This window comes from Nylanderia fulva, unplaced genomic scaffold, assembly GCF_048542155.1.
Source record: "Nylanderia fulva isolate GAGA-0341 unplaced genomic scaffold, ASM4854215v1 Scaffold19, whole genome shotgun sequence".
Lineage (NCBI taxonomy): Eukaryota > Metazoa > Arthropoda > Insecta > Hymenoptera > Formicidae > Nylanderia > Nylanderia fulva.
In genome coordinates this window covers 1,098,875-1,126,094 of record NW_028190161.1, presented here as the reverse complement: position 1 = coordinate 1,126,094, position 27,220 = coordinate 1,098,875, and the positions used below count along the sequence as shown (strand labels likewise).

At 27.3% G+C, this 27,220-nt stretch overlaps 1 protein-coding gene across 5 annotated transcripts in view; it reads left to right on the top strand.

The window, feature by feature from the left end:
* Positions 1–27,220, top strand: part of SLO2 (slowpoke 2) — a 158,917-nt gene that overhangs the window by 18,381 nt on the left and 113,316 nt on the right. For 2 of the 5 annotated variants that reach the window (XM_085481684.1, XM_085481682.1), the window contains exon 1: positions 2,085–2,533. The exons of 2 other annotated variants lie outside the window; for them this stretch is intronic. In XM_085481684.1, the coding sequence (XP_085337810.1) occupies positions 2,280–2,533 (254 nt within the window). In that variant the 5' untranslated portion in view covers positions 2,085–2,279. Of the gene's footprint in view, positions 1–2,084; positions 2,534–27,220 lie in introns of those variants that run through there. One more of the 5 variants, XM_085481679.1, reaches the window with a different exon arrangement.

Sequence of the window (27,220 nt, the reverse complement as noted above, 5' to 3'; positions counted from 1 at the left end):
TTGCGTCCGTGTCGTTGTAGAGGTACTCGTCGACCATGACCTTCGACCACCATGTGACGTCATCCGGGTCAGACGGAAATGTGTCGTGCAAACGAGATGTCTCGAGACACTTTTGCGGCCGCTGTCGCGGCGACAGTAGCTGCGATCAATCAAAATGTTGATGCACATTCGTGAGATATTATTTTATCATCTTGAAGAGTCCGTTAGTGACATTTTTATCGAATAAAAAAAAATAGAAGATAGAAGATTCGTACAAAAATAATGAACAATATTATGTTTCGGTACTCTTGATATTTTCGGCTCACGTTACGTATATAATTATGCTTATTGATTATTTATATAAATAGTTTTATTATATATAAAATAGATTCGAGAAATAAGTAGCATGGGTTAAAAATACAAATAAAATTTTGGAAGAAGAAGCTTTTGAACTCTTTCTGTCAAAATATAAAAAATTACGAGATTGGAAGTCTCAGAGGGTGTCAAACTTGCTTTGAGTTATTGTTGCGAAAGTTATTTCCGCGAGCGAAATGCGAATCGATACAAAACGATTCCAAGAGGAACGTGGAATACGTTTTTCCTCTATAGTTGCGCAAGATGTGTTAATGATTCATGTGGTGTCATTGTTACTTGCGATCAATCACTATTTCCATCTAAAGATGATTATGGTGCTCAACGCGAGTGTCACTTGATGATAAAATAATAGTTGTGCAACAATTGAACTTCATAAAACTTTTATTTTGATCAATCAAACAAAGTTTGACAATAGTTGGGCAGAAACAAAAAACTTTACAAATTGCTCTTTCTACACTTAATCGTTATTTGAACCGCTCGTTTTAATAAAAAATAGATATCGTTTGTTAAAGATAAATATCGTCGATAACATGTTTTTTGTTGGCTATACAATGTTCGTTACATGAGAATTGTTGAAAATTTGTTGAAATGGTGTGAAAATCGCTTTTAGAACGCTTTTAGAATGTTTATAAGTATTATTAATAATTATTGGAGATAAATTAACGTTAAAGGAACTAATGTTTAGAATCACGAAATTTGTCGAGAATTCATAAATATTGTTAATACATTAGAACACAAGATGAGAAATAATATTAATTATATATAGCGATTCCGCAAAAAATTTTTCATTTTTTTTTTAAATAGAAAATGCATGTGAAACTACCTCGTATTTATAAATATTGTCTTCCACATCTCGAGAGAATGAATTGAAAAATATGCCTTTACTTTTCGAAAAATCATTTGCAGCTCTCTTCTGATGTAAATTTATTCTGTAGATTGGGGTCAAAGTTCAAATTATTCAGCTGCTCTTTTCATCATGAAAATGAGACGTACAAAATTACTTTCGCTATTTTAAATTACTTTTGTTAAATTACTTGTGTCATTATCAAGCGCGTCTAATTGCTTCCTTAAAACTTTACGAAATTCTAATCAGCTTTTATAAGCAGCGAAATTATTTCAAGCGGTTGCGTGCATTTACTCCATAATATTGTTACCTATTATATACCTATTATATAGTACGTTTAGGAAGCGGCATAACAGTCTCTCGTGAAATTTCCTTTGAGAAAGGTCTTTAAAAAGCGAAAGCAGACGAACTTTGCTAATTTATAGCAACGTTTTAATGCAATTTTGTTGTCGAGGATTTTTCACCAATAATTTCAATAACCAAAGAAGCAAAAAATATATCAACACACACTTACACAGTGAAATAAGTTGTTCTCACACGTGTAAGATCAGACATTATTGCGTATTATTTAGAATTATAAGTGCAGTATTTGAAATATTCTAAAATTACGCTAGAATATTCCCATAATTGTTTCGCGGAACAAAATGATAGCGTTGGGAATCCTAGGAAAGGCGGATAATTCTAAATTTATAATGAACCAATCGATCGTCGTTACACTGTAGCAGATAATATTTCTCAAACATGTTCGTCAAGCGTTTATCGAGCGATCTTGCTCATTTATACGACAGTCTCTATGGATTTGCTCGACGCACCTCTGTCTCTCGATGCTGCTTGTACGATAATTATGTCGAGTGAACAGGAAGAAGAAAAATTCCGGTGATGTGGTCGGAGGGACGACGCGGCCGGTAGAGCTGGCACGTCCCGTGATTGCTTCAAAGTGAAGCTGCCGGCAGCAAAGAAACGGGAGAGGGAGAGAGAGAACGAGTCGGTGTGTCGCAAGCTCCTCGCCCTGTTTCATCACCGCAAGCCTCGGGATCCACTTCGCGGCTCCAGCGCAGCCTCGTCGGTGCCCCTGCTCGATATGGGCGCCAGAGCATGGGACTACGAGGCCTTACCGGAGCTCCACACCTCGACGGCGGTTACGCCGACCTCGACGCCAACGAACGCCTCTCAGCAGAAGGCGCCCAGAGTATATTTTCAAGCCGAGAATCTGGCGTCCACCAGGCGAAGGAGCAGCAGCAGACTGCTGACGCCGCAGCAGACCTGCAGGAGACGCAGCAGGAGCATGAGCGCCTGGAGCGACCTGTCCAGGTCGTCCTTCAGGTTGGATGAAAGGTTGGTTGGTCTTGGTCTTGGTCCCTTCGGGTGTAGGTTTTCACGACTTCTCGTAAACTGCTGGTTTATTATATTTCATTCAGGTGGTCTACTTTAATGTGCAGGAAGGGTGCAAGATAGGGTGGGATAGATGTAGGGCTCTGCATGCAGTAGGATGCCGATAGATTTTATACTCGTAATTGCGGTGAAAGGGTATAAAGTCTACAAATATATTCTTCTGGAGCTTATAAATAATTCGAAAAATGTGTCTTACAGTTCTTGTCCATTTGATTTATTTCATATTACCAAGACTTATATTTTTTTGCACTCTGCAGGGAGATATAATATTCTTTCTATATTTTGCTTTTTCTTATTATTCTTACGAAGAGAAAAATTTGAACAATGATTTTACTTTTTTTTTTTTTGCAAATTTTTGCGCATAAAAGTTTCCTATATTTACTGATAAATGAGTTGAAATTTATTTTTTATTAAATGCAAGAAAATGAAATCATTTATTTAAAAATTAGAATTGACTCGCATATTTAATTCTTTTTGTCACATAATAAAATTCTTATTGAGTTGGATGATTAAGAATACGATGCTCTATTATTTTTCAATAATGAAAATTTCATTATTTTATTCCGTAGCTTTCATTTATGTGTATTACATTCGAGCTTAATTTATTTATTACTATAGATTATCATAAAATATTATTATAAAAATTTTTATAAAATTTTTTCCCACTGTTTTGTTTTACAAAAGTCTTCAATTATTGCTTATTAGTTTAGACTGAATGAAAAATTTATTACAAAACCTTTTATTATATTTTATATATTATTACTGTATTTAAAATCTTCTTTTACAAGAGTTTGTTTTTTACTTTGTATTTTTTTCTTAATGAAAAAACTCGTGACCCTTTATTAATATATGTGCACAAGTTGATATATGAATAAAGTGGGCGAATAGCTCGACTATTTTTTTAAATAAAATGTTAAAAGTGTTATGAGGGGTTAATAATATCATTATCAACTTTTTTTATTGAGCAAGCGCCAAGTTGCTTTGTCTCGTGAATGCACCTATAAACGATACTGCAAAGAATAAGCTTTCGATTATCGATCATCGTTGTCGACAACATGCAGGTATGGTCATTTCATCGAAAAGCAATAGTGATTGCTATGGCATGTAGAAATAAAACCATGAGTACACTTTTGTGTCACATGGTATATATATCATGTGTAACAAAATTTTGTAGATAGTTGATGAATCGTGGCATTTGTTAATATTCTTGCGCGTGAAAAGATGCAAGAACAGAAATAGTTTTATAATACAATGATAGTAATTCTAAAAATATTGGCATACTTCTTACCATATAAAACAATAATATTTATAATAAAAGTTTATTCGTAAGTATAAAAAATTATGAAAATAGTGTAATATAAATTTTCTATTAAGTCTCTTTATTCTATCTTGTTTTTATAAAAAGCTAATATGAATAACATTTTTTAGAAAAATTAAGATTAAAGAGAGATCTTTATTGTAGTCAAAGAAAATGGGGAATATATTTTGAATTTTTTATTTTTGAAAATATATTACTTTTTTTTATTGTATCCCCTTGTACACACAAAGTTTTTAAAATTTTTTAAAATTAAATACTTGATGATTTTTATTATTTTGCTTATATTTTTTATTTGCAACGTAAATTTTAGCAATAATTTTAATTTTTTAGATATTTATATAACAATTGCAAGTACAACATTATTTATTAATAAACATTTATATATAATAAACGCTTTTATTATTTATAACTGTTGCAACTACATATTTTTTTATTACATACAATTATTCTGAAAATATAAAGTATGTTAATGGTTATAAGCTCATAAAGAAAGACATAAACGGCAGGAAATATCAAGGTTGAGATTATATGTAATATAATATGAAATTAATGGGATATATTCCAAATATGTAATAATTCAGAATACCAGGTCAGAGGAAGCACAGTGTAGTATAGAATTGTGCAGATCCTCAGAATTTAATATCGATTCCACTTTTGAACTCATGAATGCTATAAATGAATTTACGTACGGCATCATAAATTCATTATAAACAAGCTTAAAAGTATTTTGTTGTTAATATTATATTCAAATTATAACAATATAATGTTAAAATTATGTCTTTTGTTTAAGACTGTTCAAGACTATTGTAAAATTTTATTACTTTTATTATATATCAGATATATTATTAACACATATTTATTAATATATTATTTAACATTTATAATATTATTTAATACGTAAACAAATAAATGTTGCTATTTTTACTTTGCTTTAATTGTAATTATATTGTTCTATTTTGTAATTTTTTAGAGAATAATAATTTATTATTTGAAAGCCGAAGTATAAAATAATATCTATTAGCGCTTTTTTATTTTGTGTTTAATAATATATATTTAATATAATTAAATTATTTTAGAAAACAGACTCTTTTAGATGTCACATTGTGTTATTATTATATTGACTCATTATTATATCTTTTATGACATTTTGCCTGTTTTTATAATAGATTTTTTATAATAGAGAAACCCTTAGAGATCAGTCGATAAATATTTTAAAAACAAAGATGGAAGAAGAATGGAATATTAAAAGGTTTCTTTTTAATCGCAGAGAGAGTATTACATTTGCACACAACGATGGAATCCTTAGAGTGCTTTCGCCATTAAAGTAAAATGAGATTTTTTTCTCAAGCACCCGTATTTCGGACTTATTTTTATATCTTCTCTTATCTTTAACTCTTAATCGTTATGCAAATGTCTAGTAATCTATTTCTACGTAATAAAAATTGCGTGAAGTAGTTGCAAAATATAAAAGATAGCAAGGACCATTTTTAATAAAAAAGAAACTATTTACACATTTTGTTTATGCGACTATTTCCTTTTACATCGATGAATTTAAGAACGAATGAGATATTGTTTTTCAATTATATTTACATAACTTTATTGTTATAATTAATAATGTAAAAAGCTTTGCAAAATTGATGGTATGGTACTTTTTACATATTTAAAATATTAATACTTATTGTGCAAAAAATTTATTTCATTTTTTTAAGTTCAGAAAGGAAATTGCTTATATTTATACTTGCAGACTTTCATTTGTTTATGTTTTTTGTACTTTGTTTGACGCTATTTTTGTTTCAAAGTGTTTGATGGATCAATCAAGGCGAAGACTTTTGCGCTTTGAAGCGAAAATAGTGTCAGTGGAGCGCACACTTATAAAATACAATTCTTAAGTCGTTTAATGTAAAATTATTACAATTCAAATTACAATATAAAAAAATACTCATATACATTAACTAATTGATATTTTGAATTTAAACTATATAGTAGTTAATATGTATAATTATACTATGGTTAATTATACTCTCTCATTGTTAGTGATCTTATCTTTTATTCTGTATAGAACTTTCTTATTAAGATATTCTAATTTTTTTGTTTCAGGTAAGTGCGACTCCATATTCTTGCTATTTTAATTCTGCGTCGTACGTAAGTAATTAAATCAATATTATCAGCCTTTATTGATTTTACCGGTTAGGGTGTAAAACGAATTCAATTCAATTGCATCAAATTTTTCAAATCGATGATATATGGAATAGTCATTATGCTACATCATTCAGTAAAGTGCGTTACAAAAAATATTAAATATGATTGTAAGTATTATTAAAAAATTAATTGCTCTGTTGTTAGATATAAATCACAAGCACTAGTTTATGAGGAATTTACTATTATTATTAAAGAAAATTACTTGTTACTTTATTTGAACGAGTTTAAATATGAAAAAATATAAGGATGATTTTAATAGCTTGAAATTAATTATTAATTATTTTTTTACGTAAAAGGAATCAGAAATGACCAAAATTATGCTTTTTATATTGTGCGAGTAAAATAGAATTTAATTGCGTAAATAAATCTACTTAATAAGACAAAAATAAATTAAAAGTTTCTTTAAATTATGGATATTAATCTAAATATCTTTTTTAATGTTAATATAAAGAGGAAAAAATAATAGTAACTGATATTTCTGCAATTTTATTGTTAATTATATTATATAAAGAGAATAAAATTTAGTTCTCTTTTCTATTGCGGTTGCTTTTAAACATTTTTTTGTTTAAACATAAGCATTCAGTTAATTAATGTTAAATTACGAATGTAATAGAAAGATAAATTTTTTATATTTATTTATGAAATTTCACATACATTTACTACGAAATGTTGCCCGAAATTTGGCAATTGCAGAGGAGAATAATGAAAAGTTTATTTTGTGGCAAATATAATTTTAAATATACAACACTTCACTCTTATTAATTAATTTTTATAATTAAAAATCTATTTAAAAAATCTCAAAGTATACTACATGAGTTTTTTTTAAATATCTTACGATTTATATACACAATTTGTGAACAATGCAATACAAATATGTTTAAAAATAATAGCTTGTAAAAAACTGAAAAAAAAAAATATATATATATTTACAATAAATATCAAATATTTATATTTGATATTGCTAATAAGGTAAGCTGATAATTTAAATAAAAAATTTGCAATATATAAAATATATTTTTAAAGGAAATTGATTTAATAGACAATTGGTTAAGGCTTATAAAAACGTATAATATATACACATACAAAATATTTTTATAATATTACCAAAAAAATTTTTTAAAGAAATTGAAAATATATAATATAATAATTAAATGCTCTTTAATTCAAATAAAGTACTTTATTTGAAAATATATATCTTAATATAAAAATATTATCTTGTAATATGTCGCGAATAAGCAATTACACTTGCTTATGCCTTTTTTCTATAAAAAATATATTTAAAGATCTAAACTGCAAAAAATATCTGCTAAATGCAACATATTGAAAAATATTTTGTATAACATAAAAATTGTAGAACAAGGCTGATATTATATTAGAAATTATATCTTGAAATTCAAGATGAAATTTGCATGATATCGATACAAGTATCCTTCAATTTGACGTTATTTTTGCAACAGAAATGTCAGAGGTTCACTATCATTTCTTTTTTATCACTATTCTTTTATCTTGTTTGACATTGTTATCACGAATTGCCATTCAGTTTTGGCTCAAGCTTTCGAAACTAGGATCACGCTCAGCATTCACGCTCAGATGCATTCCTATATCCTTATCGTTATCCTTTCACGGTATTGAGGTCAATCCGGCAACAGGATAATTGCATTAAAGATATAGCATAACATATATTTCAGTGTGATTTTATGCGGAAATAACACGGTATTTTTAAAGATACGTGTAAAAGGATGTTTTTTTAAATAAAATAAAACGATATATAAAGTATGTATTATTTGTACAAATAAATATAATTGCAATGATGTATACGCAAATGATTCAACTTCGACAGATGAAAAGAAAGTTAAAATTCAATGCAATCTGTGTGTGATAATAATGTACGCAGTTTGCTCAAAGTATTCTAAAGCAATATTTTTCGTGTTGTATTTACAATTTCTGGGATAGATCGAATAATCAGTTATTATAGATGTTATCAACTGATTCATATCTCCCCCTACGTACATCGTGTTTATTTTGTCGAGTACTGTTCCCCTACATCATTTCTAAATCTGAAGCTTTACTCAACATTATTTACGCGAAGTACGTCGATTAGGTGCCTTGTCGATTATATCGTAGATGGTGAACCATAAATTAAGCGTGGTATCTTCTTATATAACATATTCCATATAAAGACACATATCTTATACAATATTAAATGCAAAAAATATTACAGAAAAAAATGTTTCTAGAAAATGATGATTAGAAAAAGAACTTTTATCGTTTGTATAATATTACCTCGTCGGTGATAATATCAATAATTTCAAACATCGAATTTTATAATAAATGAAAAATTTGTTTAATTAAATTTTTCGACATTTTAACATTTTTATGTTATCATTCAAATTCCATTAAATGCAATCGTAATTTAGATCTTAAAGAAATACTATGTAATAAATTTTGCAGCTTTAGATTATTAGACATATATTTGCATATTTTACAAACAATATAATATTTTTCAATAAAATATATTGGCTAAAGCATTATATTTATTTCAAATTTTTTCAAAATTATTAAATTATAATTTTTATATTTTAGCATTTTTTTCATATAAAATACCTAATCTAATTCTTTCTGTATTTATTTGTCTCTCTCGCCAATAAATTTGATGTAGTAATATTAAATATAAATATGTTTCCTGCATTTATAAATAATCGCATACATATAACAATCACATAAATACAAATCGTAATTATTTTAAAATTAATTTCATTGGAAAATAATGTTTGTAACATTATTGATTATATTTTATAATTTCCTTAAAGAAAATATTTTTGATAAAAATTAAAAAACTCTGAATACTACGCAAACTAATCATTACAACGCAGGTCATATCATATAATTATATTAATAATTATTATTTTTAAGTGATGATAATTTATCACTTATCATCGGCCGGGAGTACACAAGTGTTGTAACAAAGCTCATCTATTTTTGAAGCGTATTGCGGTACATCGCATATTGTGAGCTTGCAGCTTACTTGCCTCTGTTGGTAAGATAGGTGCCTGATGAGCTTTTTTTACATGATATTAGTCCCATATTATGATATAAACTTTCTTTCCTACTTTATCGACTGTATAAGAAAAACTCAATGAGCTTTCAAAAAATTTCTCATTGATGTCTGACAAGAGACGTTACTTTTCCACGACAAAGTTATATGAAGTAGTATAACCAAATATTAAGAGAGACACAAATCTCTCGTTTATTCATTATGAGAGGTGTTCCAAAAAATTACATATGTGGATTGAATATATCTATTTAAATTAATTAAATCATATTTATTAAATATAATAATACTGAAATTTTTTATATAAAAAATTAAAAGTAAAGTTGTATGAAACACATGTTAATAAAATTGTTACATAAATTAATATATCCATTCTCTTAGAGTATTAAAAAATAAATAATTCATAAAATTTTATGTTATAAAATAAATATACATTCATTTGTAGGTAAAAGATAACTACTGTACAAATAATTGGTTAAAATATATGTTCTCTAAACTCCATGGATTTTATAATAAAGTTAACAGAACTTTATTAAGCTATTTGAGACAGTTTTCTTTTTCATAGTAATAATGTTGCAATATAATGACAAAAAATTGATGAATATTTTAGTTTCTCTCGAGTCTTTCTTTGAGTCTAGATATTTTTTCTTGAAGATAATGTTTGCGAAATAATCGATCTCTTATCGTTATCCGTCGGAAGTATTGTGGAATAAAGATTCTCTCACTTATATATAAGAATCTGTTAGAGTTTTTCTCTTTTATGTCAAGAAAAGTTGCTGTAAAAGTTGAAATATTGAGTAAAGTTTTAGGCTAAATAAGAAATAAATTAATTATTTCGCAGATTAACACTATATAATTTTTTATTTTTATAAAAGTAATTATTAATACTCTCATTATAATTTTATTATATTTTAAAGGCTACAAAAGGACCAGATTTATTCTCATCCGGTAATTATAAAATATTATGTAACAAACATGAAATCAAAGCATGTTCTACGATAACATTATGGAAATTCCTCAGGGATTCATTGTAATAAATACGTGCTTAGCAAACCTCGAGGTACCCGAGCTATTCGGCGCGTGACAGTTTTTCTAAAAACGGGCTATTCTCTCAAATCTTCTAAGATTAAAATAAGGAGACTTAATAATATAATACATGGTTGGGACGTTTATATTTAAATAATACGTAATAATAAATTTTTCGTTTGGAATCGTAGTTATAATTATATCTTTACCATTCTAAGAAATTAATTTATTCGTGCTATAGCGGTCTCATTAAAAGATTTTCTCAATATTAGTGTAATGATTCTATTACACTCGCTGATTGCAATGTCGACCTGCATTAACTCGACGATGCACTTTATCGTCACGTTTTGGAACTGCTGTAAAAGTTGAATTATTTAGTAAAGTTATAATTATTATTTTGTGTTGCATCTAATTGCTACCTCGAATATTTTGAGATATCTGAAACTGCTTTTTTATCATGCGCTTAATTAAAGTTTGTATTTATTTTACATTAACTATACTTTTCTCTTTGCTTGTAATTTAAAAAAAAAAATTAGGTGATGCTGCTTAAATTAAAGATAGAAAGAAAATAAGTTTAAGATATAAGAAATGTTAAAGAATGCTTATATGCCATTTTTTATGCAATTAACAAATGAAAATAAATCTAGTACATATAATAATTTCAATTTTTACGAAACAACCAAACACAAGACCAAATAAATTATTTTGTTATTAAATCTTAAAAAATAAAGAAAGTATGATACACTAAATGATATTGAATCGTATTTTGCAATATTTGTTGTTATTTCTTTTCATTAATTTAATAAAAGACATTAATAAAAGATTTTCTAAATTTAATAAAATATATTTATTGTTTAATACATCATAGTTGTTGTGTCTACAAATACACATAACGAATAAAATTCTTTCAAAGAAATTTTTTTAGCCGTAGAAATACATTTATTCTTTGTTTGTTTTTAGCTACAGATGTAATTATGAAGTTTTGAGTAAGTTTAATTTATTTTCTTAAAAAGTCAGTCATAACTTCTGATTGCTACTTTATTGGTTCGATTTTTAACTCGACTGAAATTATTGACTGTACCTCTAAGTTAATTCGTCTTCTTTATTTTCAAGTATCGGTTTTATTATTCGGCGAAATAAATTTACAGAAATAATGAAACAGATGAAAAATACATAAAATGCTGAAATATTTTGTATACATATATGTTTGACAATATTTTTAATTTTAAAAGTCAAATTGCAATTCTTATTTGTGCATTACAAATTGCATCTACTAGGCACTCTAATTTCTGGACTTTGAATAATTTCTGAATTTTCTTTGCATACTCTGAAAAGAAGCAACAATTATTATTGATTATTTCATCATTATCAGTTGTTGGGTATCGTATTCCTCTCAATAGTTAATTCCTTTTCTCTCAAGAGACTACGAATGCGAGATTACGTTATACATTATGTGTCAGATATCGCGAAAGGTCAAAGAGCGCGACATACCGTTTTTGGATCATAGCTCTTGTTGACATAAATATGTAAAGGCTCGCAACGCATCGCACCGTGAATAATGTTGTCTCCTCGCATATCTCTCAGGAGATATTAAATTAAGTAAAATTTTATTATCTACTTCTTAGACGTTCCTGCAAATTGTTTAGATGTCAGAGTTTTTTTTACTTGTTTGTCTTTATATTTAGAATTGATTGATAGCAATCCTCGATTCATTGATAATCACGCAATATCATCGCGCATGATGAAGGCTCAGCGATATTCGAGACCCTGGGGAGGATTACGGATAAAAGTTTCAAAAGAAAACTTCCAAAAGTTGCGAGGCGAAAGGAAAGATACGAAGAAGGGAAGGCGAAATCGCCTGACAGACTAGGGACAAATAGAACTTTACTGAAACCTGAAACATAAACTAAAAAACCATGATGAAAAGAATATAGAGAGTCTACATATGTGTATCACGATAGATTCAACCATGAAAGTTTCTTGGCGAAACAGACCAAAATTTTAACAATTGCTGTAACTTTCTGCCATATGCTGCATGATGCGTCACAAATATCGATTATTGCGTGGTTCTACAATATTAGGCAAATACAAAGCTGCTTTCTATGAATGCAAAATAAATTTGAACAAATTTTAATAAATGTATATCTGATATTGTTTATACTGAAATTATATTATTTGCTCTTGAATTTAAAAATAGTGTAAAGTTTCTATTGAGATAGTAGGAGCACACACGTAGGATGTAATTAACTTTCTTCAAAATATTTAAGAAGGATGTATTATATTTTATTATTATGCTGCATATTTTAAAGATATTTTAATTGTTCTTCAAGTTAAGCCAAGCTGCTTAAGAAATGTTACTATTAGTCTCGGAATGAATATTACAAAAGAGATGAGAGAAGCTTAGAATGCAGCGATGTATAATAGTATCTTCAATCTTTTTTGTATTCAAATGATAAAGTTTTTAATTAAGTCGACCAATGTCGCTAATATTAATATATTATATTAATAATGATATATTAGAAGGATAATAGCCAACATTGTCAGAATAAAATTAAATCTATATATAAAATAAAATATTTATTTTAAAATTAATTTTCCTTATTTTGATAAATTTTATATTTTATATAATAGATCATAAAGACTAAAAGCTACACAAGATAGTAGTGGTTAATTATATATTATTAACATAAAGTAAATTTGTGCATTATGTACAAACACAATGTATTACTCTTCAAAATTGTATTTCTTAAAATTCTCGATAGCAAATGATTTTGAAAAATGCTTCAGAAGAATGCGAAAAGAAGAGTGTCGCAACTCTTCAAAGAATGCGGAGTGCATCAAAAGATGTAAAACGATAAAAAACGCGTGACACGCTTGCAATTTTACTAAACGAACGACAACGCGTGTCAAAATATCTTTATAGTAAGAGCTTAGCAGTTTTCTATAAAGCAAACACTTTGCCTTCTAAGCAAAATACAGCGATCTTGATGTTTACAAAAAAATCAATTTTGTTAATATTATTTCTAATCTTTTTCATAAAAAAATTATTTTTAAAATTATTTTTAAAAATTATTATATTTTAAAATTTTAAGTATAAATAATTAAATTCTATTCATAAATGAAACAAAATTATTTAAAAGAGAAAAAGAAGTGTTGAACATTTTCTATTTTTTCAATCTTAATTATAATTTATCATATTAGACTTTATCATATATTACGTTATTAATAGTCTTTATTCATTTGATATTATGTTGTTTTTTTAATATATTTTATGTTCATTATTCTTGTTCTGCTTACATAGATTTTCAATTACAATATCTTTCAGTATTAACTTCTTCCTTTTCCTCTTTGCATGTTCTAATATTAATTTCTTCAATATTTAAAACAAAGATAACACAATGTTTGAATTATTACAGTCCAGAAGAACTCAATTAATTTAATAATGTGAAATAAAGAAAATGAATAGACTTACTGAAATATATTTTTTTACATTAATAAGAAATATTTTTTTATTTCTTATAACTGTACATTGTTAATTATTTTATTTATATTATGCTGGAGTTTCTGTTTTAAACAAAAACAGGAAACTCTTATTTAATGGTTTTACTTATTCGTAAAAAGTTACTGAGTGTTTTTCGGAACAAATTGTGATAACATACATTGCTGTAAAATTAAAAATATCCAGAAAAACTTAATGTCTGACCAATACTATATTTTTCTACTGTCACTTTTATTTAATTACTTCAATTCTTTGAAAGTAGGTGCATACATTTTTTTATAATAAATTAAGAATAATATACATTGCTGTCAAATTAAGGATCTCCAGAAAAACTTAATGTCTGATCAATATTATATTTTTCTACTGTCACTTTCATTTAATTACTTCAATCCATTGACAATAGGTGCAGGAATTTTTTCATAATAAATTAAGAATAATATACATTGCTGTCAAATTAAGGATCTCCAGAAAAACTTAATGTCTGATCAATATTATATTTTTCTACTGTCACTTTCATTTAATTACTTCAATCCTTTGACAATAGGTGCAGGAATTTTTTCATAATAAATGAAGAATAATATACATTGCTGTCAAATTAAAAATCTCCAGAAAAACGTAATGTCTGACCAATACTATATTTTTCTACTGTCACTTTCATCTAATTACTTCAATCCTTTGAAAATAGGTGCATACATTTTTTCATAATAAATTAAGAATAATATACATTGCAGTCAAATTAAAAATCTCCAGAAAAACTTAATGTCTGACCAATACTATATTTTTCTACTGTCATTTTTATTTAATTACTTCAATCCTTTGAAAATAAGTGCATACATTTTTTCATAATAAATTAAGAATAATATACATTGCTGTCAAATTAAGGATCTCCAGAAAAACTTAATGTCTGACCAATATTATATTTTTCTACTGTCACTTTCATTTAATTACTTCAATCCTTTGACAATAGGTGCAGGAATTTTTTCATAATAAATTAAGAATAATATACATTGCTGTCAAATTAAGGATCTCCAGAAAAACTTAATGTCTGACCAATATTATATTTTTCTACTGTCACTTTCATTTAATTACTTCAATCCTTTGACAATAGGTGCAGGAATTTTTTCATAATAAATTAAGAATAATATACATTGCTGTCAAATTAAAAATCTCCAGAAAAACGTAATGTCTGACCAATACTATATTTTTCTACTGTCACTTTCATCTAATTACTTCAATCCTTTGAAAATAGGTGCATACATTTTTTCATAATAAATTAAGAATAATATACATTGCAGTCAAATTAAAAATCTCCAGAAAAACTTAATGTCTGACCAATACTATATTTTTCTACTGTCATTTTTATTTAATTACTTCAATCCTTTGAAAATAAGTGCATACATTTTTTCATAATAAATTAAGAATAATATACATTGCTGTCAAATTAAGGATCTCCAGAAAAACGTAATGTCTGACCAATACTATATTTTTCTACTGTCACTTTCATTCAATTACTTCGATCTTTTGACAATAGGTGCAGGGATTTTTTCATAATAAATTAAGAATAATATACATTGCTGTAAAATTAAAAATCTCTACAAAAACTTAATGTCTGACCAATACTATTTTTTTCTACTGTCACTTTCATTTAATTACTTTAATCCTTTCACAATAGGCGCAGGAATTTTTTTATAATAAATTAAAAATAATATACGTTGCTGTCAAATTAAAAATCTCCAGAAAAATTTAATGTCTGACCAATACTATATTTTTCTACTGTCACTTTCATCCAATTACTTCAATCTTTTGACAATAGGTGCAGGAATTTTTTCATAATAAATTAAGAATAATATACATTGCTGTAAAATTAAAAATCTCTACAAAAACTTAATGTCTGACCAATACTATATTTTTCTACTGTCACTTTTATTTAATTACTTCAATTCTTTAACAATAGGTGCAGGAATTTTTTTATAATAAATTAAGAATAATATACATTGCTGTCAAATTAAGGTTTTCCAGACAAACTTAATGTCTGACCAATACTATATTTTTCTACTGTCACTTTCATTTAATTACTTTAATCCTTTGACAATAGGTGCAGAAATTTTTTTATAATAAATTAAGAATAATATACCTTGCTGTCAAATTAAGGATCTTCAGAAAAACTTAATGTCTGACCAATACTATATTTTTCTACTGTCACTTTCATCCAATTACTTCAATCCTTTGACAATAGGTGCAGGGATTTTTTTATAATAAATTAAGAATAATATACATTGCTGTAAAATTAAAAATCTCTACAAAAACTTAATGTCTGACCAATACTATATTTTTCTACTGTCACTTTTATTTAATTACTTCAATTCTTTGACAATAGGTGCAGGAATTTTTTCATAATATATTAAGAATAATATACATTGCTGTCAAATTAAGGATCTCCAGAAAAACTTAATGTCTGACCAATACTATATTTTTCTACTGTCACTTTCATCTAATTACTTTAATCCTTTGACAATAGGTGCAGGAATTTTTTCATAATAAATTAAGAATAATATACATTGCTGTCAAATTAAAAATCTCCAGAAAAACTGAATGTCGGACCAATACTATATTTTTCTTCTGTCACTTTTATCTAATTACTTTAATCCTTTGACAATAGGTGCAAGAATTTTTTCATAATAAATTAAGAATAATATACATTGCTGTAAACTTAAAAATCTCCAGGAAAACTTAATGTCTGACCAATACTATATTTTTCTACTGTCACTTTCATCCAATTACTTCAATCCTTTGACAATAGGTGCAGGGATTTTTTCATAATAAATTAAGAATAATATACATTGCTGTAAAATTAAAAATCTCCAGAAAAACTGAATGTCGGACCAATATTATATTTTTCTACTGTCACTTTTATTTAATTACTTCAATTCTTTGACAATAGGTGCAGGAATTTTTTCATAATAAATTAAGAATAATATACATTGCTGTCAAATTAAGGATCTCCAGAAAAACTTAATGTCTGACCAATACTATATTTTTCTACTGTCACTTTTATTTAATTACTTTAATACTTTGACAATAGGCGCAGGAATTTTTTCATAATAAATTAAGAATAATATACATTGCTGTAAAATTAAAAATCTATAGAAAAACTTAATGTCTGACGAATACTATATTTTTCTACTGTCACTTTCATCTAATTACTTTAATTCTTTGACAATAGGTGCAGGAATTTTTTCATAATAAATTAAGAATAATATATGTTGCTATCAAATTAAAAATTTCCAGAAAAATTTAATGTCTGACCAATACTATATTTTTCTACTGCCACTTTCATCTAATTACCTTAATCCTTTGGCAATAGGTGCAAGAATTTTTTCATAATAAATTAAGAATAATATACATTTCTGTAAAATTAAAAATCTCCAGAAAAATTTAATGTCTGACCAATACTATATTTTTCTACTGTCATTCTTTAGTGATTTTAAGCATTCGTAAAATGTAGCAGTGTTTTTCGAAAAAAATTGAGATAACATACATTGCTATCAAAAATAAGAATTCCCAGGAAAACTTAATGTCTGACTAATACTATCTTTTTCCACTGTCATTTTTATCTAATTACTTTAATATGATTACTTCATATTTCAAATGTAAGTGCAGAAATTTTTTTATAATAAATTAAAAATACATACATTGCTGTCAAATTAAGGATATTTAGAAAAACTTAATGTCTGACCGATATTATATTTTTCTACTGTCACTCTTATTTAATGGTTTTAATCATTCGCAAAAAGTTAACGAGTGTTTTTCGGAAAAAATAGAGATAACATACACTTGTATCAAAAATTAGAATCTCCAGGAAAATTTAATGTCTGACTAATACTATCTTTTTCCACATTTAATTTCATCTAATTACATCAATCTTTCGAAAATAGGTGCAGACATTTTTTCATAACAAATTAAGAATAATATACATTGCTGCTAAATTAAGGACATTCAGAAAAACTTAATGTTTGACTAATACTATATTTTTTACTGTCACTTTCATTTAATTACTTCAATCCTTTGAAAATAGGTGCGTACATTTTTTCATAATAAATTAAGAATAATATACATTAATGTAAAATTAAAAATCTCCAGGAAAACTTAATGTCTGACCAATACTATATTTTTCTACTGTCACTCTTTAGTGATTTTAATCATTCGCAAAATGTTGTAGTGTTTTTCGAAAAAAATTGAGATAACATACAATGCTGTCAAGAATAAGAATTTCCAAGAAAACTTAATGTCTGTCACTCTTATTTAATGGTTTTAGTCATTGCAGAATGTTTTTCGGACAAAATAAAGATAATATACATTGCTGGTAAAAATAAGAATCTTTAGGAAAACTTAATGTCTGATCAATACTAACTTTTTCCACTGTCACTTTCATCTAATTATTCAATCCTTTGAAAATAAGTGCAGTAATATTTTTATAATAAACGAAGAATAACATATACATTGCTGTAAAAATTAAGAATTAAAAAAAACTTAATGTCTAACCAATACAATTTTTCTACTGTCATTTTTATCTGGTTACTTTTATTTTTTAAAAATAAGTGAAAATTTTTTTAGGAAAAAATTAAAAATAACATACATTGCTGTCAAAATAAAAGATTCCCAGGAAAATCTAATATCTGACTAACACTATATTTTGTTACTGTTACTTCTATTTAGCCGTTTTAATTTTTTCAAAATATAATTACAATTTTTTTCGAAAAAAATAAATTTAAATTGCACGTGTAAATTACATTATACAGGACAAAGTGCATACGATATATATAGTAATGCAATAACGAAACATTTAATGATCTTAAAGCTTACATTAGATTGTTTTACGGATGATCTATGTTAGACGCCATGTTCAATGAAAGAGGTAAACGTCAGAACTTAGGAAAGAACGGACCCGATCATGGCCCCGTGATTGTTCTTGGGGCGTCTGCGCCCGGTGATTGCGAGATTGCAGGCGAGCGACCAGAGCCAACCTTCCAAGCGACCGCCGACCGCCGACCAACTAGGAGGAGGCGCGGAAGCTCTCGGGATGCCAGTCGCCTCCGAGCCGTCGTGCGGTTGAGATGCGAGCCCTCGCGTTTCGTCGCGAACCTCGTCGACCTCGTGCGCCACCCTCGGCTCGCACCAACCCTCGTCGATCGGCAATAATCGGTACGCGAGCGTGCGCAATCGGTGGTACGCGCGATCCTCCGTCGCCGTCGACGACGCTGTCACTGTCGTCGCACCGGAAGAAGCGACGATGCGCACGTGAGCGATCCTTGTCGGTCTCGCGGCCACCCTCGGTATAGTTTCACCGATCGTAATAAAGAGGGTGACGAGATTATCTTCTCGGGAGAGAAGAGACGAGAGTTTGGTGGTCACCTCGGTGTTGCGACTTGCCTTGCTGTTGTCTCTGCTTTCGAGTCTGACGTCGCATCGTCGGTCGCCTGACATCCCTTGACAATCTCGTGAGATTATGACGCCCTATTTCTGCGACCGAACCCTTCCGGCTAGACACCGGAGATCCTCCGGAGGGGATAATCGAACTCGAGGTATAACCGGACGATCGCTCTTAATCTTTAATCGTGATATGAACTCGTAAATCTACCTAAAATCGTTTAGCACATTTCCTATCCCATCGATAGACAGAAGAGCGAATCTCTTTTATCGCTTTCGCATTGCGATAAAATGTGAGCCTTTAAATCTGGAGCTGGATTGTCCTGCTATTATATGTCTTCTTTATTGTGACAATACGTTCGCAGGATCTTTTATGATATCACACATAACTATATAACTGATAAAGAGACTGAGAGAAGTTTTTGTAGAAAAGCTCAAGATCGTTTTTCCATGGTTTGTTCTCACTTTACTGTCGTCGGATTTGACTTTTAGTTAGATGATGAAGTGGCGCTTTCATAGGTTTTCAATAACGAGAAATTTTGATTGAACTAATATTTCAAATTTTGACAATCAATGCAGATGTGTGAGATATTTCATTTACATTCGTTGCACGTGCGCGTGGATGCCATCTTGAGACGCGTGCAAGTTGGAATGCATAAAGTACGTACAATAGATTTTCATACATTGATGTCCTGTTGTCATAAAATATAAAAGTCTCGTTTCCGTTCTCATTTATTGTATAATATCAGCCATTAATTATAACTTTTATTGTAACACACACACACAAATATATAGATTTACACAAATAATTTTGAATTACACATATGTATATATATTTGGAAAATATTAAAGTTATTAATATATAGATATCAAGAATATATTCAAGGGTTACCATTAAAAATTTAATAAATTAAGCTTTAAGAAGAATTATAAATCAATGATAAAAATATTCTTTATTTTATTTATTATTTTATTAAATTTATTTATTATGTTTCAATAGAAACATTAATAGAATTTCAATTTAAATTATATGATTCTCAAATGTTTAATGTCAAAAATACGAAATAGTATGTATTTTTAATCAATTAATTTAGGCGAAAGAAGAGAGTTTTTAAATTTATCTTATTTTTTATATGTATGTTATAAAATAAAATAATATCTGTAATATCCGCAACACCGTAATACATACTTTAGCACGTGTATGTTACATATTATTGAACATTTTGATTTAAATTTATATTGTATAAAAGTTGCAAGAAAACTTTTAATGAAGCTAAGCAGAGCTTCATGAACAATATATCAGATTTTATGAAAACATTATCAGATTGTGTATGTATGCGGATATCACTTATATTCACAAAGTTGTTGAATTTATTTCTATTTAATGTAAGACAGGTTCTCTCTCGTATCTCGTTGAGCGTATGCACTTCTCGTCAGTTTGAAGCTAATTAGCAAGTATAAACTAACTCACTTATTGCAATTAACGTTGTCTAATTTATGGAGAGCCCATTCTCGTAGCTTTTCTATAACCCTTGTCTATAATCGTGAAAATTGTTAAAATTTTGTTTCGTATACAATACACTAAACTAATAATCGCACGATTTCTATAATAATAATCTTGCACTTTGTATGTACGGAGAATTTAAATTTAAATGTGCAGATTATAATGATTGATGATAAATTCCAAGATAAAGTAAAAATTTTTCTGGTATTTATTTTGGCAACTACTTTCATCCATAGTTATTCTACTACTTCAAAAGTAGTGACTAATATTTCACATTTCCGGAGTTGTACGTGACTGAAAATATCTTCGTGATTTCTTACGTCATAGTTAGATGTACGTATTTGAAAGTTAAAGCGTTTGTGATTTTATTTATTAAACTTTTATCAAATTGCTTGAACTATTTTCAAAATAAAATTTGCAGATGCTCTCTGTTTACGAATTTATTATCTTAATTAAATATATTATTGAAAAAAATAAACTATATCACAATTTTCTTGTTCATGAAGTGAAATACTTTTGATAATTTCCTGTAAAGGATTGCTCAAGCTTAGATTTAATTTTGTATTTTAATCATTGAAAAGATCAAATAGATTTGGATTTTTAATTTTATTTTATATATGAGAAATTAATCTACAATAAAATATGATATATATTTCTTAAATAAGCACGAAATTATAATAAATGTAAGCATAGTAAGAAAATATAACCGTAAATGTTAGAGAGAAAATATTGTATTATTTTTTAAATTTCTTATTTATTCTTTTCTATAATATGTTGTTTATTCTTTATTTTTGTTTATGATGTGCACACAATATTGCATGAGCGTATTATTTCTTATTGTTTCAGTATATTCTGTTTATTATTCCATTGGTGCAAAAATCTGTCTGTTTCTATATCTGTTTATTTATATACAATTGATATCTTCAAAAATGCTCATAGCAATGTGACTATATTACACTGCGGATGTTGGGGAAAAAAATGATAGAGTTTCGATAGATAGATTGAAATCAATTAGTGCGATGAACGTTACGATTGGATTCGTTCTGACGGAACCGATATACGCTATTCGACGACGGTTCAATCACAATGATTATATTACGAAGACTTAGTCCCACGACAGTGCCAATTATACAGGGTTTGTCCGGAAAGTAATGCGTCGCATTTTTTTAAAAAAGAATTTATTGATCGCATAGGTAAAACAACTTAAAATTGTTCGAAGTATGACCCTTCTGCGTCAATACATTTTTGCCAACGCGACTTCCATGCGTCATAAGATTTCTGGAACTCCTTGACTGGGATGCTGTTCAGGGAGGCCGTCGAAGTAGCTTGTACGTTGTCAACCGACTCGAGCTGTTGTCCTTTGAGCTCCCTTTTCAGCCGAGGAAATAAAAAAAAGTCCGCCGGGGCCAAGTCGGGACTGTAGGGCGGCTGCGGCACCGTTGCCACACCGATCCGGGTCAGGTAGGCCGTAATAACAAACTTTATCGCATAGCGTTGCTCTATCGTTCTCTCCATCACAAGTTCGACGCGACCACTAAGCAGAGGTTCACAGAATAAGCCGTCCTAACCCTCCAAGCGCATGGAAACAATTGAGCGACCTACCGTTGGAAAGCTAAGGGTACCCCCCTTCCTCCCCAACCGGTCCCATCGCTCTGCGATGTATAGTCGCGTCACAAAAAAATGCGACGCATTACTTTCCGGACAAACCCTGTAGAAGAGAAATCCCGTCCTCTTTCCTGCCCGAAAAGAATTATAACTCGTACGAAAATGCCACGTAAAAAAGTCGATTAATTGATTGCTTCATCCGATTGCTAATAACAAGAAAATGATTGCGTTCTAGTAGGAATAGCAATTTACGAATATCAAGCTAAAGATATTAAAGATTGTTTTAATTGTTCACGCTCTGTTATCGGATTTATTTCGCTATGTCAATCGAGTATTAATTTAGACGTAGAATATGAGATGCAGCATGTGAGAATTATCTGGAGATTAAATGACTTTTATTCGAAGAACTTTTTGTCCCAGCTCACAATTAGCGACTTGACATTCTGTTTATGAAAAAGATATGATGATATATTACGTCACAAACACATAAATAATTTGCAGGATATAATGCTAATGCTTTAGTCATTTAGTATTATTATCGAATTTGACAAAACCATAAGAGTTTAATTTTTTTATTAAAATCTTATTTTGTTATTATTTTATTTGTTAATAGATTAGTTAATAGATCTATTTATACTTAATTAAGAAATTGTGAATAAAGCATATGATAATTCAGTATTAAGAATAAACACTGTACAATAATTGAGTGCATAGGATTATTTTGTCAACTACATATTTTTTTAAATATATTGCAAAAGTTATTTCATAAAATAATAGCTCGTCACTATTTGGTTTTTTAACCTGAGGATATTTTCGCGTAACATTTATATAAAGGAGAAAATTGAAATATGACTTGTTTATTCATAAAACGTATTTTAATTTAATAGAAATATACGAGTTATATGTCATCATTTCTGCTTTTTATTTTACAGATATATTTTTATGTATCAAATAATGTTTTCTAAGAACGAAAACTGTTGGAAATTGAAAATTTATCGTTGAAAAGTTTTAGATAAGTTTTTCTTATCTTCGCTTATAGAATCTTAAATTCATTTGCCTTATTAAGTTGCACAGCATAATGTCAGACTACTATTTAACGTATTAAGTGTAAACTGAGAACTAAATATATTTGAATATATTTAAACATGAAGAAAGGGTTAAAAAAATTTAGTTTAGATGGATATAAAATGTGTTAAATTATTAAATTTCGAATTTTGCAGAAAACATTAATTTGCAATTAAAATAAATAATAGAGAATTAAAGTTAGCAAATGTTAGATAATTTTAATAAAAATGAAAGAAAAATAAAAATATAAAGAAACAGAAAAAGATAAAGACATACTTTAATTTTAAAAATCAAAAGATTGTATGAAAAGACGATCCATTAAAAATCTTACTAATTCGAATATTAATGCCAAATTAGCTAAAAAATTAAAAAAAGACTCATTTGATAGATTATACATAGGATATATATAATTCATGCAAGAAATATAATATAGTTTATATTATCAAAATGTATTCTAACGTAACTCTCTTTTCGTAAAATTTCTCTCTTTCTCTCTCTATTTCTCCTTCTTTATTCTTTCTCTCTCACAGTATAAAAATTACAAAAAAATAAATACGGATTTATATATAATATTAATATTGTTGCGTCATATTATTTATAATTACTTTGTGCTTAAATTATTATTTTAAATTTTTGTTATTAGCCAGAATTTGCATGCAATTCGCATACCGTTATTCGTCATATATTTGCAAACCAGAGCACGTATTATTGATGAAGACGATATAACACGGACAAGCGCATGGCGCAAGTTTACACGATGCATAATTAATGGAACGCAGAGCGACTTTCACCCAAACTGGTTGTTGCAACCAAGATTAATTGAATTAAGCTAAAGTTAATCAATGTTTGCTCTGAAGATATAATGCGCTCCCAAAAGAGGCAAAATATTCGAAAATTCTGCATATTATTACACACATATGTACATACATAGCAGTAAAATTCTTTATCAGTATATGCACTTTATATACAGAGCACATTTATTCAGCGCTAAATGATTAATGATATTGCTTTTATTTATATATTTAAATAATTCACAACACAATAAGATAGTTAGTAAGATTTTCACTATAGTCTAAATACGCCATGTTTTTGAAATACATATGAATATAAAAATTTCATAATTTATATATAATATTGTATATAAAAATGTATATAAAAAATTATGATAAAAAAAATCAAATAAAAGAGATGTTAGTATATAAAAATCTTTTCTTAGATTCTATCACTTCTTTAATCTAAAACTTTGAAAACATTGTAGTTGTATTATTATTAAATTAATTATATATATATATATATATATATATATATATATATTAACTAAACTTTTATATATATTTAAAATGTTAAAATTTTTTAAAATTGTTTAATATCTTGTGCAACATATTGCACATTTTTAGTTGACGCAAAGTTTATAAGTTTATTACCAGAAACTGTGTAATATTTTTGCATTGTTCAATGTTACATTAAAAGAATATTGTGAAATTGATACGTTTCGGTCTGAATTGACGATACGACGATTAAATAAAGTTCCGCGACTGATTGTTTTTCCACTTTTAATCTTGAAATATTTGTTTTCTATAAACTTGATATTTGCACCGTGAATATTTCCGACGTGACACTTCATGATTAAAAAAAAAATTTGTCATCAATTTCTGTAGAGAGAGTTGCATTGAAAATAGACACGCAATCGTAGACACGCAATAATTGGCTTGATGTTCGATATCTTTTTCTTTGTCAGTGATAATTCTTTTTAATTCAACGGAACAAATATTTTCTGAAATATATAATTTTTGAGATCTAATTTAATTAAAAATATTTATTATAAATTGTGAATTGCATCATATATAAGTACGAAGTTGTAATGTGTAACGTTGATTTGTGCGTTTCAGAATTCTTTTAATCACGGGATGCTTCGCTTGGAATATTGTTTCATTAATTAGAAACGGCGTGATCGCCTTATCTTTTCATATTGTACTTTAATAAATGAAACGAGTTCTGAATGTAATAATTAAGATTGTATTATAGCAATTTTCAAAAGAATTGTTAACCACAATATGATTTAACACCAGTATTTTATTACTTTTTAGTATAGGTTTTGCATTAGATTGTTCTTCGTTGTTAATATTCTTTTTCAATATCAATATATTTGTTGTAGCTCAGAAGAGTATTCCGTTTTACTATGTAAATGCATTTTTAAAATATAAAATTTTTTTCTAACTATTAAATTTATTCTTAAAAAAAGATGTGAAAGATATCGTGATATTTTAATGAAAAGATTAATATGTATGAATATAAGCTGTTTTATTTTTGCAAGAAGACTACAAAGCTTTTGATACTTAGTACTAAATGAACATAAAGTACTCTCATTTTTTTCGGCAATAATAATTTAAGATAACTAAATTATTGAGCAAACGTGCAAGTAAATGCCGATTAATTACAGGATATAAAGCTTTCTTCATGAAGATAATGAATAACAATTGAACCATTATAGATATAAATAATAAGAAATTTTTTAAAAGGCAATGGATGTATATATTTAAAATTTGAGACTTAAATAACAATTTTTGAATATATAATTAATTACGCAATTAATTAGGGACAAAGAATTATCGCATCATTATTTATGGCTACAGATTTTTGTTTTACTTTATGCATTTTTATTATATTGTCTATACTAATATTATATATAAAATGTCATAGTTTGGGTAATATCAAGTAAAATGTATAATATATATAGTATAAAAAATATTAGACTATATGATATACTATATGTTATATTAGAAAGAGGCTCTTTGTGAAATAACGAAATATTGAAATTACAAGAAATAATATTTATATATTTTGATATTTATATTATGAGTCTTGAATATGTCGACTTATTGAATAGACTGTAATGTTATTGTACTTATTGTATTATAATATATGGTAGCGAATTCAACAGGTGGATATGAAAATATTGAACAAAGTAATAAATCTGAGTCACAATGTGTTTGATTTATTCATTTATATTTAATGAATTTAATATTTTCATTATTTTTAAATGAAAGGATTAAAAATTAAAATATTACCAATAATCATTTTTTAAAATTGATAGATATTATTTCAATTCTGAATGATATAAATCCTAGAAATTTTTTAAGATTTTATATACATATACATATAAATGTTAGATATACATATATATAATGTATATATATATATATATATATATATATATCTCATTTTACAAGTCCTCCGATAAAACTTTCACCTTTTTCATGATTATACTAATTAAAGACTAATTATTTAAATTATATTACTATATTTATATATATTATTTGATTAAAATTAATTTTATTTAATTAATTATATTACTTTTATATTTACTATTTAAAAATTCAATCTTATTTATTTATATTATTTTGTTTTTATAAAATATTATAAATTTTTATGAATATGTATTTCAATTATTTTTAATTGAATACAATAAAGAGCTAGCTCATAATAATTAAATAATATTGATAAAATCTGACAAAAAGCATCTAACATTTTGCAACATGTGTATTAAAAAGGTACTTTTTAAAAAGTCATTATATGTAAATTATGTAGCATAATGTTTAAAATGTCGATTCATACGCAAATTAGACAACATTAATTACCTCAGTGCATAAGCTCGAAATATGCGATAAAGGCGAACAAATTTAATCTCGTTGAGTAATGATTTAATTATAATAATTTTAATTTAAAATTGCAATTTAAAAAATGTGTATTTTTCTTTATGAGCAAATTTAATTCAACAGAAATTGTTGATAAACATTTTGCTAATATGTGATATTGATATGCATATTTTAAGAAATAGAAAATGTATACTTGCTGTTTATTTCTTACTTATTCGCTCTCAGTATAAACCCAAAAAATGTCTGGTTTTATTTCCAACAGTAAACAACTGCCTTTTA